Here is an 18,944-nt window from a genome sequence, read left to right as displayed (position 1 = left end):
TCATTTTGTCAAGACTTTCAGGACTTGGAAGTCGCAAGAGCTATAATTCTATATCGACCTTACTTCAAACAAAATTTCTCAATAACATCTTGACGATTTTTCTCCCTTCCAATTTTAGGGATTTTCCTCCTCATGTCAAATTGGGAAATTAAGAAGACAAAGGGAGGGAGACTGTCGCAGTCCCATTTAATTTTCCTCAAGAGAAAAGGGCCTGTTGCTGTTTGCAACAACTTCTGATTTTGAAATAAGCATGCGTTGCTGTTAATTGGAATAACTACAACCCCACATTCCTAATTCTAAAACAAGCACATGAGCATGATAGCAGGAAATTGACCAAATAACTTGGCAAGATATCCAAATTTAGCAATCTCAGCTCCACAACCCCTGTCCCATACCATTGCATACTGTACAAACACAGAAAAGAAAGGAGTGCCAACACAGATACAAAACAAAAGTTACGTACACGAGTATGTACGCAAAAGAGTGATTAGCCTACATCATGGTTTACATTAATATTTACTACTATATTTACATGCCGCATGCTCCCAACAGAACACAAAATATGCAGCAATTCTTCTTTTCTGCAGTTAACGGTTGGTAATGACCGAAATCAAGTGGAAGAAGCATATTCATGAGTCGCTATGGTCCGACGTAGACCAGCATTAACTTACATCTCACAAATTCCTCTGATTAGGCTCGAGCCATGGGAATCCGAGGAAATCAAACACCTCCTTTTCAGTTCCAAACTTCAAGCTTGCACTGCCTTTGCTCCCCTGCAGCGGATAGTAATAATATCAGAACAGCGTAGATAAAAGCATAATCGTGACCGAGAGCTTGCATCAACAACTCGCAACTAGAAACTAGAGGTCAGCCAACTCATACCCGTTTGCCGCCTGAACCATGAGTGGCAGGAAACAATCCTGTGTCATCGAGTCTGAATCCTTTTGATTCTGCTAATAATCTCAGCCTAAAGGAAAGATCAAAGAACTCAAAAGCAAGAACCCGAGAAAAGAAAATCAAAGCAAAAGTGAAAGAGGAAAAAACTTGACCAGATATTTCCCCAAGAACATGGTCTTTGATTTTCATGATAAGGCTAGTATATTTCTGGATTGAAAATCACGGGGGACAAAAAAAGAAAACTTTTGATAAAGATAGCAGCTGCTGGAAGTAAGAAGGTTGGTTGCAGGTGAATGTCCTCAGTTTCGGTTATAATATGTATGATCTATGAGTACCGTTTTGGATGTTGATTCTCAATTTTATCCAATTGTATTTTTCATGCTAAATATATATCATTTTAAAACTGCATAAAAATAGTTTTAGCTGTTAGCTATACAGGAAACCGAGCAGATTAGGACGAAATAAAATAGCCAACACATGCATCATCTCAAGAAGGGGGGAGAAAATACAAATATTTTTCTCAACATATTCTGATGACTCAGGAAAAAATAAGGTGTTTTCATGTGGTATTCTTCCGCATCCAGTTTTTTCCAAAATTTTGATTAATGCAATGCAAATAAAAAATATTAAGTTGATATTATCTTATTATTATTTCATTGCCGAATCTAATCAATTATTCTAATATTTGTAGCTACAAATTCTAAATTTCTAATCACGGAATTCCAATTGCTATCTTACATTTAGATAACATTTACACAATTTACTTTTAGCTCTAAATGTATGTACGATATTTTCTTTTCTTTTTTTTTTTGGGTCAATCACAGTATGCTTCAGGAGATATTATTTGTACCTCTGCTAGAATCATAGTCTATTATTGAGTTAATTTATTAGATTTTCCATAAAACTTTGGCATTTTGAAGTTTCCCAAATAATAAACCCTGGTTCTGCTACTGAAAACTGGTATAGTTCAGTTAGAATGGCACACCTCCTGTTTAATACATCATTCCCTGTCCATGCTATTAATCCAAATGCATAAATATCCCTTGGATAAACCTACAGGAAAGAATAAGCATAAATTAGTAGGCCAAACCTCCATGACTACAGGATTTTTTGAGGATGCATCGACGCAAGTATGATAAATGTTGCATTTCAAATGCAGCCATATCCTTAAATCCATAAGCTGCAAATCCAATAAAACCACTTGCATAAAAAGAAGGCAAACATTCTAGCCCAGGGATTATCATTCCATGGAGAAAATTTGATAGGTCCACTGGCCTAAAAGTCTACGTGATGTGGATGCTTCAGACATCCCATACTTAACACTTAAATCCCCATGCATTGGAACAAGGATCATGACTCATCCTTGACACTGAAAATTAAATGAAAATTGCACATGCCCACTGACTACATTTAAAATCAAATGAAAATCTGACATGCATGGGGACTTCCTTAAAGAAAACCTACAATAATAAAGCTGTCAAACCCAAATATAACACTCAGGAAACATGACAATTGAAACAAAATGAAGTTCCTTTTTTTAAAAAAAAAATTGTAGAAGAAAAGGGAAAATTACATTACTCCTTATTCATGATGCCACTCCCTCATGTGCGGTAATATTTGTTGGACAGCAGGAATGCTATTTTGTAATTCTCTGAGACAAGAAAAAGGAGAATACAAGGAACACACCTTGAAATCTATGCGGTGTCGTAACTCTCGACCAGGATAAGTGCAAAGACCAAAATATGTATCCACTCCAGAATCAGTGCCCTGCACACACATAGCAGAACACGTGAGTTGACAAGTTAAGCGACTAAGGTACCATGTGGAAATGATAAAATTACTGTCGTACTTGTTCTTACACCACAAAAAAGACCACCTACGCATGTCAGCATGCTTGAGTAGGCTAATAGAGTAGACCAGAAATCACAACCACCTGTGAGAATTGATCCGAAAGACAACTTTTTGACATAACAATGGGTCTTTAACTAAGTCCTAATATATCTTTTCAGCCATTTTCATCATTGGTCTCTTTATGTATTCACTCTCTTATACTACTTGTACAAGCACACTACCTTCAATTTGACACCAATTGCTGCTTCACAATTTGCACAAGCAAATCAACCTTTAAGCAAAAGGAAGTCTATAATAATCAATAACAATCATTCAGATTTTATAGCGTCCAACTGTGTCTTAGAACAACAAAAACATATCTTTAGATGCGCATGTGATGTTTAGAAAAAATGATATATTCACTCCACATCAGACAGTATGAATACTACTAAATCAGCTTAGCTCACAACATCTATTTTAGCATTCTCTGCCCATGCTTTTGGGACAAAGAAAACATATTTAGTTCAGCCTACAATATTGAGAAGAAAAATCAACTGTGTCCAACATGTATATATTTATAGAACATGAACTCGACATGAGACACTTTAGTACCAGAACCACTTAGTTCCATGTCCCATTTCATGCCACAAAAATACAGCATATAAAAAGTGTTCTTCCATACAAAAGAGAAACAGAACAAGCTTTGACCATGTTAGGTAATACCTCGACTTTAAAACTAGAAGCAATGCAAGAAATAGAAAAAATAAATTACCTCCTCACTGTGTATGCTATAGACCAGATCCTCTCTCAAGAAGTTTTTATCCTTAAGATGCTTCACAAACTTCGGGAGAAATCCAGTATGACTGGATATATGAAAATGCGAGTCAGCTTACCAGGGTAAATGATAACGTATTGCTAATCAATTTTCTCTCGAAATGAGAGATTAACACAAGTAGTTAAGCAACACAGTATAGATGGAGATAGTCAGTTCAAAATTTCCCCTTGTTTTTCCCTTCCCTTTTTTTTTTGTTGAAAGACAGATCAGGGACCAAAAGCTATTATATGCACAGTTATGTGACTGTAGACAAGTATATTACTAGTGCAACATAAATGAGACTAAAGATTAGATGAAAGTCAGAATGTAAGGCATATCGGCAGTTAAAGTATTAATTGTTCAAAACAGGTAATCCCACAGAAAAAACCACAGAAGGGTAATTGAAATTAGAGAGAAATCTCATGTGAATACCATAGCAGGAAATACTTTCCTTTGATATATATGTGACTTTGAGAAACAACTAACATCAATATTGGCTGTGTTCTTTCACTAGCACCATCTTATAGGCAAATTAACTGAAGCAATAATATGTATTTTAATTGTAGTATCTCATGTTTTAACAGCACAGGAGTTGAAAAACAGTGATAATAATCACTTTTTATGAATCTTAAAGCAACTTTCGAAAGTCCGGCAACACCAGCAAAATGAGAATGTACAAACAGCCTCGTAAAGAAAGGAAAAATTATGTTGGAAAATAGATGACTGGGCATATAGGTGTTGTGAACCAGCTATGCAAGATTACAGCTGAAGGTCACACCTTTTTCCATCAGGATGTGTAATCACAATGTCCATATCCCCACAAGAAGCCTTTCCACGTCTATATGATCCTCCACAAATAATTACTACCTGCAGGAATATATCATCAGGAAAAAAAAAATGAAAAAGAGTTTATTATGCATTGAATGCTTCCTTAGCTTCTTCCATGAGAGTCCAATGTCACTATAAAAGTAAATTAATTGATAATTGGTGACAAATCAATGCATTTGATTTGAATGACTTTCCTATACCTCAATTTCGGAACAATAAATTATTCAACAAACTTATGAAAAGATTGCACTTAGGAGGGGATGGTTGGTTTAAGTTAAAAAACGAAATGCAAGAGAATCTCAATCAACTGTCTCACTACATAAATAAACCAACTTGGTCATAATGATGATAACACTGCATTTGATGAGCACATGCAACCCCCAGTTAGGAGTCTCTTCTGCATGGACAGTAGCAGCTCTGGACCATTTACAAGGTCGTCGTTTTAGGCCCCACTGTCACAATCATATTTACCATTGAGTGCAGCCTATCCTAGACCTTTTCAAATATTACTCCATATGGAAGAGAATTGACTTTGAATGTTAATGAACCAATCTGACAGAAACAACTGCCAACCGAAAGATTAATCTAGAGCTCCTAGGTAAAAGGGAATATATTCATAATCTAAAATTGCTAAAATCATAAAAGCAAATTCTCACCCCAGGCAAAATCTCTTCTCCAACTTTTTGTAGAAGACTTTCCATTTCTTGGACCTAACATTTCTTTTAATGTTAGTATGTTAAGCAAAAGAAACAGTATTCATGGTAATGAACATGCTGCAATAAACAAATTAAGAAGCACGAGAGCTGACCTCATGCCGTGGAATTCTTGTCTTGATGTCATCAAAGTATTTCAAGCCTAACCTCTGGGAATTTGTTAATGATTCCTCATTTTTCAAATCATCCAGAGTCCTGTGTCCTTTATCGTAAAGTTTTGACGCTGTGGCAGGTCCAATGCCCCATACTTCTCCAAATAAACTTATGGTGCGTACCTGAGAAACGACAGAATATTCAGCAGATAAAGAAAACCCCTCAAGGATTTAAGCAGAACCCTCCAGCCTATCTTGATTATATCCTGAAGGAAGACCATGTAATCCTTACAAATTCAAAAAATTGAGTGAAAACCAACACAACCAGCTGCATAGAAACATTGCAATGGCCAACATTTCACCAACATTCATTCAGAATATCATGATTTCATTATTAAATGGAAGGAAAATAGTACAGGATCCATGGTGCTAAATTAAACAAACATCAAGCTATAGTTAGATAATTGATGTTAAGAATCCTCAAAGATAAACATCTCTATGACAGGATGGAGAAAGAAACTGCCACAGGACGCAACTTCAGAAGCATAGAGTACATAAACAATATGACTCCTAACAGAGATACCAAAAAGGAGGTAACTATGCTCATAGAACAATAAAACTATTGTAATTTTCCGGAAACAACTTCTTCTGCGTTGCTGTTTCAAATGATCGATATATCAAAAGGGCAAGGTTCCTCATCTACTTGATTACTTTTCAGTAATTGAAAATCAAATATTTTAAGCAAAAAATTCTTAACATTACCCAATGCAGCCAAGACGCAGCAGAACAACACATCTCATAATAGACTAATTTTGAAACCCACCAATGTCAAAGGAAAAAATGTTACTTTCAGGAAGATATAAAATACCTTCTCATCCTTCTCGAAGTGCTCCAACTTGGATAACTTTCCAGTGTTCGCTATTTCCTGAATCTGTAATACAGCTTTGATATCACCAAAGAAGGTAATACACAAGAAATAAACCAACCATGCTCTTTAAGAAGTAAGATAGATATGGCGAAAGAATCATGCGGTAAGCTGAAAATCCCATGACAGAAGTACTTGCTTACGTGATCCTGCAATGACTTTCCTATCCCAGGTAGATGTTTGACCTGGTCTGCGCTTTCAATTTTAAAAGGCAATTTTTCAATAACGGGGATAGCCTTATAATAGCTAAAAGACCTCCGGTCATCACCCAGGGCTGTCATAAAAATAGGCAGTAAAGTCAGATTCTAAATGCACATCTTCCAAGTACCAAAAAAAAGAGAACTTATGTTTTAACCTCGGTAAATGTCAATAAGCTTTCCAAATATCTCAGTAATATTCCTGTTCAGATCAGGAGGACTATAAAGCAATGATGTATCAGATGATGAGACCTGTTTAAGAATGAATGAAAGTAGTCATTTTACAATAAACTAAATATTACACATTACATTGAAACAATAACTTATATATTGTATATAATTCAGAATTCCCAATGTGTCTCTCCCCATGTTCATGTGAAAGAAAACATAAAAGACTTAATACATTTCACATATTTTGTAGAAATTCTGTAGGAAAAAGTGGCATGAACTTACAGCTCCATTTTGACCATCCAAACTCAGACTTGTGACTTCTGGGCTTAAAGAGTGCGCAGAGCGGCATGAGCTGTTAGCACTATCCGATTTTGAGGAATAATTAGGGGCATCAATTGAAACTTGGTCTTTTTTTTCGGACCCAACAGCTTTGTACTCCTCAGAACAGGTTTTAATCTTCTTTGGTGGAGATGGATCTTCAATACTCAAATGATTTCCATTGGTATGTTTCAGATGGTTCCCCTGAGTAACTTTGCTCCTATAATCTTGTTCAGAGTCCATTGACAGGATGTATGAGGCTTCAGGCACTTTTTCTCCTGCTCTCAAGCTGTCCTCTAGCCACTGATAGTTGAGAACTTTCTGTCACAAGCTTACATCAAATCATCTTCGTTATTAAACCTCTAAATTCAGAAACAAAACTGTATGATATTTTAGTCGGCTGAACTGTTCATTTTCAACTATTTACATACACCATTATGAAGTAGCAAACAATGTTAAAGCAGTTACAAAAACATAATACTGTATGGAGACTTTACAAGCAATAATACATCCAAGAACATATTACACCAGAAACAACAGTCATTGTCAGACGGAATACCCTAGTAACTTGAAACCATAAAACAACCTGAACCAAGCAAAACATGACCAATTGGGGGAAATAAAATGGCAGTCAAACGACATTCTTTCAGGTACAACTTTTCCAGTTTCACATTCTCATATTTCATCTGTACATATAACACTCGAGCAACCTGCACTAGAAACACTTTTACATTCAAGCAGCTTAGTGTATGACCAAAAGACCTTAAATTTTTCGTTATCGCTCAAACCATTGTATTATAAACTACAAATTACAATACCTAAAATTATCATAATCAATGTCCCAACAAAATTAACCAAATACTTACACAAGGTAAATTCTGGACTGGAAACAAAACCAAAACAAAAAAAAGCACCAGTGCAGCAGTCTTACTCCCTCGAACCGCTTCAAGCTTTCCCTGTTAATTTCTTGGAGAAGTGCATTTAAATCCACCGCGAAAATGTGGCTAACCCTTCGGGAAAAACGATCCTCAACTCTAGCCCCCATTTGAACCAATTTTTGCTTCCAAATCTAAAAATTAACAAAAGAAAAAAGGAACATACAGATAACATATAAATACATACATATCATTTTATTGCAGATTTCAGCGAATAAATTCATTTCCGAAAGTATATTTACTGAAAAAAAGCAAACCTGGAGCCGACGAGCTTGGACGCCTTTTCTGACCGAGAACACCGCCATCCCGGAGAACATTCCATTAGGATCAGACGGCGGAGATTTGTTCTTAGCCTTTGGCGCCATTTTTTCCTATTGTTCGCCTCACTGTGAAGTCCGTTGCTAGAACTAGAGAATCCCGTACAAAGTGGTGGTATCTTGTAATATACGGCAACTGGAAGGGTACAAAAGTAATAAACACCGACACAAATATAAAAATATTAAATAAATCACAATTAACCCCTTAAAATTCGATCTTATTATGAATAACCTTCATTATTTAAGAATATTTATAAATATTCAAATATTTGATAAAATTATATAAATTTTATGTCGAAATATCCACACTACTTCAAAAAATGATTTGATTTTTTTTATAAATAATAAATAAAATTATAATTTATATTTCATATAAATATTTTATTCAATTCATTAATAACAAAATTTTAATTAATTTTATAAATAATAAAAATCATTTATAATTATATGGTTTTAAAAGAGGTCGTTGTAATATGACGAAAGTATTAAGTGAATATTTAATTTAAACCCCTCCAGTAATAATAGAAAAGGGAAAAAGGCAAAATCTCAAAGGCTAAACCCCAGCCCAGCATCCATTTGCGGGGAGCAAGAGATGCTTCCGCTGCAGCGTTCAGTTCCAATGCTAAATACTTGCAGAACTTCGTTGTATTTTCCCAAGATTTTCTCGCTTTTTGCAAGCACCCATTCCTTAACATCACTTACGACGTTATCTTTTGCTACCACCAACAATTCTCGCCCACTCAGGACGCACAAAACTCGAGCACTTGGAACTACAGCCTCTGCCGCCGCCGGAAGAAATGGAAGCGACGCCGATACGTTCTTGGCGGAAGAAAGCGTTTCGTGGGCTTGTCTTGGAGTTTCGGATTGTGTCTCACGTGCCCTTTGTAATGTTGGGCTGCATAGACCCTCTCTAGTCCAGGTTGTTTTCTTTCTTTCTTTTTCTTTTTTTTTTTTTTGTGTGTGTGTGTGTGTTGTCTTTAAATGCTTCTTTTGCCTATTTTTTGTTTCCGGGATGTCTAAAGTTTTATTTAGTAGGAATCGGGAATGAATGATATGTTGATTTTGAGTGTGAACTCTTCTTGTAGTACAGAAATTGTGGGACTTCCTTCTTAGAGTTCGCTCTGGTTTTGAACTTAAGTCCTCTTCACTTGCTGTGATACTCAGAAAGCGAATTGATTTGGTTATGGTGACAAAAAATTACTGTGTAAATAATTTTCTTCTAATAATGAATGCAATATCTGGAAGTTTGAGACTTAAAGCTTAGATTGTTGTGGTATTTGAATCCTTTGTCTTAGTAGTTTGTTCAAACCAGTGCTGTGGTAACATGAGTCAGATAAATAGGTAAAGTAAAGTCTTTTTTCCATATTTGGTGAAGGTGAACAAAAATGGAAGTCTGAGATTGATTATGGGGATCGGTTAGAGCTTCTCTTCTTGGCACTTAATGTCAATAGAACATGATGGGAAGATGATTTCTAGACCTTTTATATCTTATTTCCTCAGTATGGTGGTTAAATATGAACTTCAGTACTGGAGTCTAACGGTGAAATATAGGTATAATTTTCATGAAGTGTCATAAAGTATGATGCTCTTTCTAGTAGTGTCTATATACTAAGGGGCTATATTTCGTCATAGTGAGAACTTACTTATAAATCACAATTCAGGCCGCCTGTATACCAGCCATTCTTGCAGGAGCTGATGTCGTTGTTGCCGCAGAGACAGGAAGTGGTAAAACTCATGGATACTTAGTGCCTCTGATTCACAAATTATGCAGCAAAACAGACGTGTCAGAAGGAGCTTTGGATGATGTGAAATTGAAGAAGCATCACCATGTTTCCCTTGTGCTCTGCCCTAATGTGATGCTGTGTGAGCAAGTAGTTCGCATGGCTAACTCCCTTTGTGATGGTTCTGGTGAGCCACTTCTCAAAACTGCCGCCATTTGTGGCCGTCAGGTATGACAATGGTTTATATTATCCTGTTGGTTGGTGCAAGCATCTCTCATGTATCACTAGAAGTTTTGAGTGTCAAACCCCTCATGGATCACCATGCTGACTGCAGGGATTGTCAGTTAAAGAACCCGATATAATAGTTTCGACGCCAGTTGCATTGCTAAACTACCTTTATGCAATTGACCCCGAAAAACGTAGACGTGCTGATATTATACGTGGTGTCAAATATGTGGTAACTTTTTATTCCAAGTTTCCGTACACTACAATTAGCTTTGTATATTTGAACTCATTGTCTGATTTAGTTTTCTATCTCAATATATTTCTAGGTTTTTGATGAAGCAGACCTGCTGCTATGTGGGAGTTTTCAAAACCAAGTAATCCGCCTTATAAATATGCTTCGTTTTGATGAGAAGCAGTTGTCTCGATTGCAAAGTTCAGATGCTGGGGCAGATGATGCTGCTTCTTCTCCCACTAAAGCCTCTGATACAGAAGAAGATGTACAAGCAGATTTCATTCTGGAGGAAGTAGAAGATACTGATGACACATCTGCTGAGGACTCTGACACTGAATCTAAGGGTAGAAACAGAAAAGACTGGAGGAGGGTGAGAAAATTATATGATCGAAGTAAGCAATACATATTTGTTGCAGCCACCCTTCCTCTGAATGGGAAGAGAACTGCTGGAGGAATTTTGAAACGGATGTTTCCAGATGCCAGTTGGGTTAATGGGAATTATCTCCATCGCCAAAATCCAAGGTTTCATGATTCATCTATTGTTATTCTTCATTAGTTAATTCAGTCTTTTATTTCCCTGACACTTAGTTAACTCTGTAATATTAACTCTCATCACTTTATTAAATGATTGTTCTTATGACTAATCAGTTGAAAGAAAATCCTTATTCTCTGAACCATAATCTTGAGTTTTGCTAGTCTGCATCGTCCAACTGCTTACACGGTTACATCTCTTACTATTTTCGGATTGACTTCACAAGTGCATATATTCTTATAACAGACATAACTGATTACCTTTCCCAAATGTTGGTTTATTTTCTGTTAGGATGCAAACAAAGTCTAGAGCAACATCCACCATAAAAAACTGAATTGCTTTGTTTGTGGACTCAGTAAATTATTCGGTTGTGCACTGTATAAGTGCTTCCTGTAAATCTATTCCCTTTATAATTATGGCATTTCATCTCTAATGCTACTATGAAAAATTGATTTAACTTTTAGAATTTCCATTTTCACATTGACCATTATACAAGAAGCTAGCAAAATGCTCTCAGTTTTTCTGAGCTCTCCCTTGAAGTAAAAATTCTAAGTTCATCAGACTCTTACTTGCTTGTTATGCCTGATAGTTTTCATTTTGATTTGGTCTCTGTATATATGTGTGTTAGGTTGGAGCAGAAGTGGGTTGAAGTTACAACTGAGACGCAGGTGGATGTACTTATAGATGCTGTCAGCAATGGACTTAAAACCAATATGGATTCTGCTTCTGGAGTAGTTCGGACCATGGTGTTTGCAAACACTGTCGAAGCTGCTGAAGCCGTTGCTAAAATTTTGACAGGAGCTAATATCAAATGTGTGCGCTACCATAGCAACATCTCTCTGGAAGAGCGAACGGAAAATTTAGTTGATTTCCAGGAGAAGGGTGGTGTTTTTGTGTGTACTGATGCTGCCGCCCGTGGCCTTGACATACCTAAGGTTTCACATGTTATTCAGGTGCATCTTTTAAACGTTCAATGTTATGTAATCAGTCTCACATTCAATCACAGAGTAGCCAAGAATTTCTATTAGATAACATCAGCGCAGTTACTCCTTTGATTACACCCTAGAATAGGGATGTTAATTAAAAATAATAAATTGGAATCACGCCTCAAGTTTGAATGACGTACAGGTTTAGGGAATACTTCACTCTCCTTTGTACTTGTGCCTGGAATGAATGATTGTGTTCGTGCAATGTTTATGTTTTCGAGTGAACCTGATGTTCTATTTCCATTTCATTTTATATTATTTTCTGGTAGGCGGAATTTGCTGGTTCTGCTGTAGACTTTTTGCACAGAGTTGGTCGGACAGCCAGAGCTGGTCAACACGGCCTTGTCACAAGCCTTTTTACAGAATCAAACCGAGATCTTGTTGCTGCAGTTCGTCAGGCTGAAGAAGTGGGCTTACCCGTGGTAATTTTTAAATATATTATAACGGACATTACAAGAAACTAGTATCTGCTCAAACTTTGTGATTACTAACCGAGATATCTAATAAGTTCTACCCAATTTTCTTTTTTTTCTTTTCCTTCTTCTGGCTCCTGATGAGCAATTATTACTTTGGCCTGAATTAAAGTTTATCATCCAGAAGTGACATGCTCCTAACAGACCATGTTCATATGATTGCAGGAAAAGGCATTTAGCAGAAAGAGAAGTTTCAGAAACAAACTTAAGAAGAGAGGTAAGTTTTACATGTTCTTGTGAATAACTAACACAACAAAGTGAGGAGAAACAATTTGGAGAATTCCTTCTCAACATATTCTTTTGACATGAACATAAATTTCCGTAACATGTGGCCCGTTATGATTGTTATTCCCTCTCATATCAGGTCTCAGTCAACGGAGCGGTGCATCATCAGTTCGACTCCCGCTTCCAGCATAATAGCTAATTGAGACCCAAGAAGGAGCTTGAAACCATCTGCATTCTTAAGCTCACATGCTGTCAAGAGCTTCCAATACTTCAGGTTTTTGCCAATGCCTATGCCGAAATCAGCTCTAGATTATTCTGTCTTAACCTCTGAAGATTGGCTGCTTCTGCGTGATTGGTGTGGATCTAAATGCTCGCTGATTTCATTGTGTTCTTACCATTGGTGAAAGTTTTCAGTTCTGTCCAATTTATGTATATAACAAAATTGGAAAACTGCTGATTAGAACAATGTTTAAGGAATATCTTGTGTTGAATTAATGTCACAACCATTCTGTTTTATGAAACAATGAAGCAAATACAGTAATAATCTTTGAGTTCTTGACTATGTGCTTCTTCTTCTGGTGGGCTAATGAAGAACTCTCTCAATTAGGCCTCTTGCTCTCCTTTACCCGTACTAATCTTCAACTGCTTGACAAATTCATCAATGGCCTTGTCTGAGCTTCCCCCTTCATCAATTGCTCTTTTAGCTAACTCTCTCCATTTTCTTGCATTCCTCTTCATCTCCTCACTCCTCTCCCCTTCCATAACTTCTTTAAGACAAAAAAGAACCTCTTCTCTGCTTGCAATCCCAAACTCATCCTCCTTAGCTCTAACTCCCACTCGCCATATATCCTCTATGAACTTTGCGTCTGTCATTTGGTCGGACCATTGTGGGATTGCCACCATTGGCATGCCTAGCGACAATCCTTCTAGCGTCGAGTTCCACCCACAGTGTGTGACGAAGCAGCCGACGGCTGGATGAGCCAGCAATTCGAGCTGGTTGCACCATGCAACTATCAAACCCTTACCGTTTGTGGATTCCACAAAGTGGGTAGGAAGCTTTCGTCGTTCCGTTTCCCTCACAACCCATAGGAAATATGAGTTGCTGCAGGTTAGTGCCCATGCTATCTCTGCCATCTGTTTTGAGGTCAGTGAGACCATGCTGCCAAATGAGATGTAAATGACTGATTCTTGTGGTTTTGTTTTGAGCCATGACGTGCATTGTTCACTCAGTGGCTTCCATAAACTGGCTCCATACCCCTTGTCTCCTTCAATTCTCCCATCCAAGTATGCTGAGGGGACCATTGGCCCTATCAGTTTTGCTGGCCACCATTTCTCCACACTTGTTGCCTCCTGTGTTCAAATAGAAACCATAACATGACCCAAAACAGCTTCCCATCTATATGGATACATACAAAAACACACACATAAAATAGTCATTTACCTGGCCTTCTAGTTCTTGGAAGGAGTTATCGAACACGAAATCAGCTTTGTCCAGGTTCAAGAACTGATTCATTTTCATAGCCAAGTACGCGGGGTAGCTTTCTGGAACCTTGATGAATCCCGGGATATCACAATCGTACAACGGTGGCAAACCAGGCAACAACAAAGGCTCGTGTTCCATTTTCACGGGCAACGTCAGCGTGCCTCGGTGTATGTGGCTGAAAACTGCACACACCGTGGCGGAGTTGGTGAAAAACGACGCCCCAAATATACCATGTTGCTTGGCAACATCAAGCGCCCACGGCAAAAACGAGTCGTAGATTATGCAACTTACTGGAGAGCTAGTGTTTTTGTACTTCCAGATGAGTTTCGACAAGGATTTGGACCCATTCTCCCTGAATGACTTAAGATACGTATCTTCATTATGTGCTTCTGCAAACCCGCCATGGTCGAACCCATCGGAGATGGGCTCCACCGCGACGGCTCCGGCTCCAATGGACCGCAGGGTGTAGTGTGTGGTGGCTAGGGTGGCCTTGACACCCTTGGAGGCGAGGCGTTTGGCGAATTGGAGGAGAGGGTTTATGTGGCCCTGGCTTGGATATGGAAGGACTATAACATGTGGGGGTTCCATTCTTGATGTCGTCTCAATGGTTGTCGGAATGGTTCTACAACATGGGAATGAATCAAACTTTTAAGGTAGAATGTCCATTTTATAGGCAACATACAGACATGAGCTGTAATAATGTAATTTGATGGTGTAAATTGAATTGGTTTGAGAACTGCAACACGTAATTGAATGTAAATCTGCATTTCAGACACAATTTTCCTCTATTGCCATCTTTTCTTCATCTCTTTTTCTGAAAACTTTCGTACACGTTTTTAAAAGCCCATTCACGTGATTTAATTTGGAGAATAAATGGTGAAACCTTTCACGTGTAAATTTTAAAAAAAAAACGTAATTTTATTCTGTAAATTGTTAATATCAAATGTATATGTTCTTTAATTTATGGATTAAGATTGTGAGAATGATAATTTCTGAAAAATTTAGGTGTGTGAAAGAGATTCATGATTGATTATGTGAGTATGGATGCACTAAATATGACTAATTAATGTATATAATCTGTATAATGATGTAAGAATGAATGATTTTTCAGGCTATTAGGTAATTACTTGACCTGGGTAGCATGTGGGGATGACATAATGGATGACGCCAGCATTGCTATCGTCATTCCCATGACGTCACGTTGACTCTGCAGCTGGCTGTTAATAATTAGTGTTTAATGAGATCATTATATTTGTAGCCCCCACTAATTGGATCGATGAACTTAAATTTAATTTAAAATTTTTAAAAAAATTAAAATATTTTAAATTTAGAATTATTTAAACAAATACAAATTATTCTTTATTGAGAATTTAAATTTTATATTTTTTAATCCATCAATTCAAATATAAATAAGTATAGATTATTCAAAAGACGAGCTCATTAAGACGAGAATTAGATTAAAATTCATCTTTTTTTTATCAGAATATTAGAATCCATCTATCACATAATAATTGAAAATTGATCATTACTATATGTAAATTCAAATTTATTATCATGGTGGTGTTTTTATGCCAACGCGTGTTTAATCAGTTAATAAGAATAATTTATTTTCTATTAAAAGATTGCAAAATTTTGTCTCTTCATCATTAGGGAAGTTGTGTTAGTAGGTGATTTGTAAGTACTCTCTAAGTCAATATTATAGTAATAAAAGTCGAAATTGTCCAAACATTTTATATTGAAAATTTTGATTATTATATGTTATGTTCAATTTTCTAGACTACCTATTACGTCAATAATTGGAAATTTAGAGTAGTCAAAGAATTTCAAAGAAAATATTTTGAAAATAAAATATTACATTACTATAATGTGATTGTTTTAATTCGATCTACAGTCATAATTTTGTATTTATATATATGCACATGATCAATTGGATTTTGTCATTTTTTTTAAATAAATAAAAATATATACTTCATTATTAGAAAAATGGTTACATTCACTTTATTTCTCTCTACAGTCACGTTGATATCAAATACGTCCCATACTACATGAAGCTTCAAATACCCTCGTATAGGTCATTTGTCGTCTGTAAATTAGTTGATCGCATGAAATTTATACATTAAAATTATCAAAATCGCGTTGCGACCTTAATTTAAATTTCTAAAAAACCCAAAACCTCTTGTGTACTTAGTTTCTATTAGAAATTTGCCCTTCAACATATAATTTCCAAAAAATCAAAGTACAGAATAGCCCTTAATCTTTCTATAATTGTTTAAAATTTAACTTAAAGTTATAAGGCTGTCATGGTAATTTTAATGTATAAATTTTAAACTTTCAATAATTTAGTAAAGGTGGGTGACTAAGCGGATAACATTTACCAATGATCCCTTGTCTATGTGGGGATTTGTGAGGTGGGTGTCTCACAGTTAAGAGGTTGTGAATTTAAATTTTACGCATTCAATATTCAGTTTATTTTTTAATAGTAGTATGCGTATATTCTTTATTTGCTTTGAAATTATTAATTGATAAAAATATTATTGTATTAAATAATAAATATCGTAATAGTATATAAGTTGCTTTAGAAATATTGATATATTATTTTAAGGGTAATTACAACTATTTTTTCTAAGGTTTGCCATAGTTATAAATACCCTCTTGTTATTTGAATTATAAACACCCTCCTCAAATTAAAAATAATTGTGTAGCTTCTAAACAGTGAAGTGAATATTACTATTTTACCATTATTGAATTTTCAAAAAAATAAAAATATTTAAAAATTTTGAGGATAAACAAAATAAATAATCTAAAGGGAATATTAGTTCATAAAAGTATTTTAAAAAATCATAATTTATAATCCAAAAGGGTATTTTGATCAGTTCACCATAAAAATTGGATGAAAACTTAACGGAATAGGCTCGTTGTTAGACAGGTGTTAAAATCAGGGGGATATTTATAATTTTTTAAATTACAATGAGGTATTTGTAATTATGCTAAACCTCATGGGAGGTAATTGTAATTTACTCTTATTTTAATAAAAAGGGGGAGCATTGAAGGTTTATGTATTATAATTGAGTATCTGATATGACTTTTGTGACGTCCATAGAATTTTATATATATATGAGAGACTAGTTGGTAATTATAAAAAAAAATTAAATTTAATTATAAATAAATTATAGATTAAAATTAAAATATATTAAAATTTAAACAGAGTAAATTGGACCTTATTAATATTTGGGAGCAAATTATATTAATTAAAAAATTAAAAACAACATAATTGTAATTATTAAAATAATTAAATAAAATTTAAAAAAACATAAATAGGTGGGCGGCAGCATGTGCCACCGCTCCACCTATATATATAGATAGATAGATAGATAGATATGTGTGAGAAGATTGACACACATATTAACACAAATCCCACAAACACATTAACACACACGGGAGAAGAATTGCAGAAAGGTAAGTTTTGATTTTAATATTTATTAATTTATATAATTATATTATTTAATTAATTCAATTATTAAATGTAGTTTATGGTGTACTGAGAAAAAGGATGATATCGAATTGAATACTGAATTATCATTAAAAAAGAAAAATTACAAAATACGGAACCAAAATTCTTATTTGGATTTTCAAATAGAATGGTTGAGTGAAGACGCGGAGGAGTACGTAATCTGAGTTGACATCCCACCAACTTTGGGTAGCAGTAATTATGAAATGGACAAAATCTGGATTTTCTCAAAAAACATATGTGCATGCAGTTTTTTCTTTTTCGAATTCTTCTAGAAACGAATACTATGTTTGTTTTTATTTTTAAATTATTTTTAAAAGAAATTAAAATATATTCAATATTTGTCATTATTTAAACATATTTTATTTAAGTATTTTTAACTATTTTAGTATAAATATATGCATATATATTTACACACATATGTAGATAAATATATATAAAAAAGACATCATTTGACAGTGATTTGACAATGAATAATAATTTTTTTTCTCCCAAAACACAACATTAAATATATAATACTTATTTTAAATTATCTCTAGAAATAAATTAAAACATACATACTATCTCTAACACACACTTATTTATCTTTATTTTTTTCTCTCTATCTCCATAAAACACAACAAAACACTCAGAAAACGAATACAAACATTATGAAAGTTTTTTTTGGTATTATTGGTATAATGATAAAATTAGTATTGCGGTGTCATAACAGCCATTTGTGAAATAAAAAGGCCATTTTTTTTAACTAATCGTTATGACACACTCTTCCCACGTGCATATAACAAATGATTATTTACATTTTAAAATATATTATAAATAAAAATAAGATATATAAACCAACACATTATATTTAAAAATAAATAAAATAAAATAAAACTAATTTAGGAATATTATTGGCACAAAAAGAATTTGATGTGGTTGAAATTTACATATTAGTATAGATGTATAGTATATATCATATAGATTAGAAAAAAAAATTGAGTAGAGGTGGTTGAAAATAATTTAAAATATTAATATCGTGGTGTGAATAATCATTATTTATGAGTAAAAATTAAATTTTATTTTTTATATAAACTAGATAATCTGTATAATGACGTGAAACTCAGTGATTTTTCAAGATTTTTAGGTAATTATTTGACCAGGTGTCACAGGTCAGCTATTACCTGTGGGCAACGTGCGGGCAATCGGGTCGATGTAGGCCAGCACGGGACGACATGCGGGCATCTCGGGTTGATGTAGGCCAGCATGTAGCGACGTTGTGCGCAACTTTAGGCACGAGTAGAAGCAAACGTGCGGAACAGAGTGCTTTGATGCGGGAACAGAGTGCTCTAGCCTTGGAGATGCTGAAAAAGTGCACTCCTCGGCCCTTTCAGTGTGGTACTCATGGGAAAAGTGATTTTTTTCTTAAGCCTATTATAAGGGGGACATGATACGGTGAGCATCAGCCGGTCCTCCCCGTGCACAACGGCAGTAGCATGAGACGACGTGTGCACAAAGTGAGCATCTCTTGGGGGCATGATGG

At 35.2% G+C, this 18,944-nt stretch overlaps 3 protein-coding genes across 6 annotated transcripts; 1 reads left to right on the top strand and 2 right to left on the bottom strand.

Annotated features, from left to right (window-relative positions):
* Positions 1-359: 359 nt before the first annotated feature.
* Positions 360-8,132, bottom strand: POL{LAMBDA} (DNA polymerase lambda (POLL)). 4 transcript variants are annotated; one of them, XM_011088191.3, is made up of 14 exons: positions 7,978-8,132; positions 7,717-7,854; positions 6,750-7,106; positions 6,455-6,548; positions 6,243-6,373; positions 6,043-6,105; positions 5,178-5,357; positions 5,026-5,079; positions 4,320-4,408; positions 3,500-3,590; positions 2,584-2,664; positions 1,883-1,950; positions 883-967; positions 360-773 (listed from the first exon to the last, which is right to left on the bottom strand). In XM_011088191.3, the coding sequence occupies exons 1-14, from the start codon at positions 8,083-8,085 to the stop codon at positions 675-677; spliced, it is 1,638 nt and encodes a 545-aa protein (XP_011086493.1). In that variant the 5' UTR covers positions 8,086-8,132; the 3' UTR covers positions 360-674. The 4 variants fall into 4 exon arrangements, with proteins under 4 accessions (XP_011086493.1, XP_088739880.1, XP_088739879.1 ...); XM_088883754.1 differs by lacking the exon at positions 7,978-8,132 and having other exon boundaries at positions 6,750-7,116; positions 7,717-7,849; XM_088883753.1 differs by lacking the exon at positions 7,978-8,132 and having other exon boundaries at positions 6,750-7,116; positions 7,652-7,790.
* A 428-nt stretch (positions 8,133-8,560) lies between these two features.
* Positions 8,561-12,929, top strand: EMB3108 (DEA(D/H)-box RNA helicase family protein). The gene is made up of 8 exons (XM_011088190.3): positions 8,561-8,956; positions 9,699-9,986; positions 10,093-10,215; positions 10,310-10,737; positions 11,376-11,700; positions 12,003-12,155; positions 12,372-12,423; positions 12,571-12,929. Exons 1-8 carry the CDS (start codon positions 8,630-8,632, stop codon positions 12,621-12,623), a joined length of 1,749 nt encoding a protein of 582 aa, XP_011086492.1. The 5' UTR covers positions 8,561-8,629; the 3' UTR covers positions 12,624-12,929.
* On the bottom strand, positions 12,900-14,600 carry UGT74B1 (UDP-glucosyl transferase 74B1). The gene is made up of 2 exons (XM_011088189.3): positions 13,873-14,600; positions 12,900-13,781 (listed from the first exon to the last, which is right to left on the bottom strand). Exons 1-2 carry the CDS (start codon positions 14,500-14,502, stop codon positions 13,035-13,037), a joined length of 1,377 nt encoding a protein of 458 aa, XP_011086491.1. The 5' UTR covers positions 14,503-14,600; the 3' UTR covers positions 12,900-13,034.
* Positions 14,601-18,944: the final 4,344 nt, after the last annotated feature.

This window comes from Sesamum indicum, linkage group LG8, assembly GCF_026168435.1.
Source record: "Sesamum indicum cultivar Baizhima isolate 11 linkage group LG8, ASM2616843v1, whole genome shotgun sequence".
In the NCBI taxonomy this organism is placed as follows: Eukaryota; Viridiplantae; Streptophyta; class Magnoliopsida; order Lamiales; family Pedaliaceae; genus Sesamum; species Sesamum indicum.
The sequence above is the reverse complement of the archived record's forward strand: the minus strand, read 5'-3'. Positions and strand labels throughout refer to the sequence as shown.

What these genes read in the sequence shown, in the direction of transcription:
- UGT74B1 (XM_011088189.3), bottom strand. Translation starts at nt 14,502, where the DNA reads ATGGAACCCCCACATGTTATAGTCCTTCCATATCCAAGCCAGGGCCAC. An exon ending in TCCAAGAACTAGAAGGCCAG is followed by an intron (nt 13,782 to 13,872) that starts GTAAATGACTAT and finishes ATTTGAACACAG; the next exon opens with GAGGCAACAAGTGTGGAGAA.
- EMB3108 (XM_011088190.3), top strand. Translation starts at nt 8,630, where the DNA reads ATGCTTCCGCTGCAGCGTTCAGTTCCAATGCTAAATACTTGCAGAACT. An exon ending in ATAGACCCTCTCTAGTCCAG is followed by an intron (nt 8,957 to 9,698) that starts GTTGTTTTCTTT and finishes ATCACAATTCAG; the next exon opens with GCCGCCTGTATACCAGCCAT. An exon ending in AGGTTTCACATGTTATTCAG is followed by an intron (nt 11,701 to 12,002) that starts GTGCATCTTTTA and finishes ATTTTCTGGTAG; the next exon opens with GCGGAATTTGCTGGTTCTGC.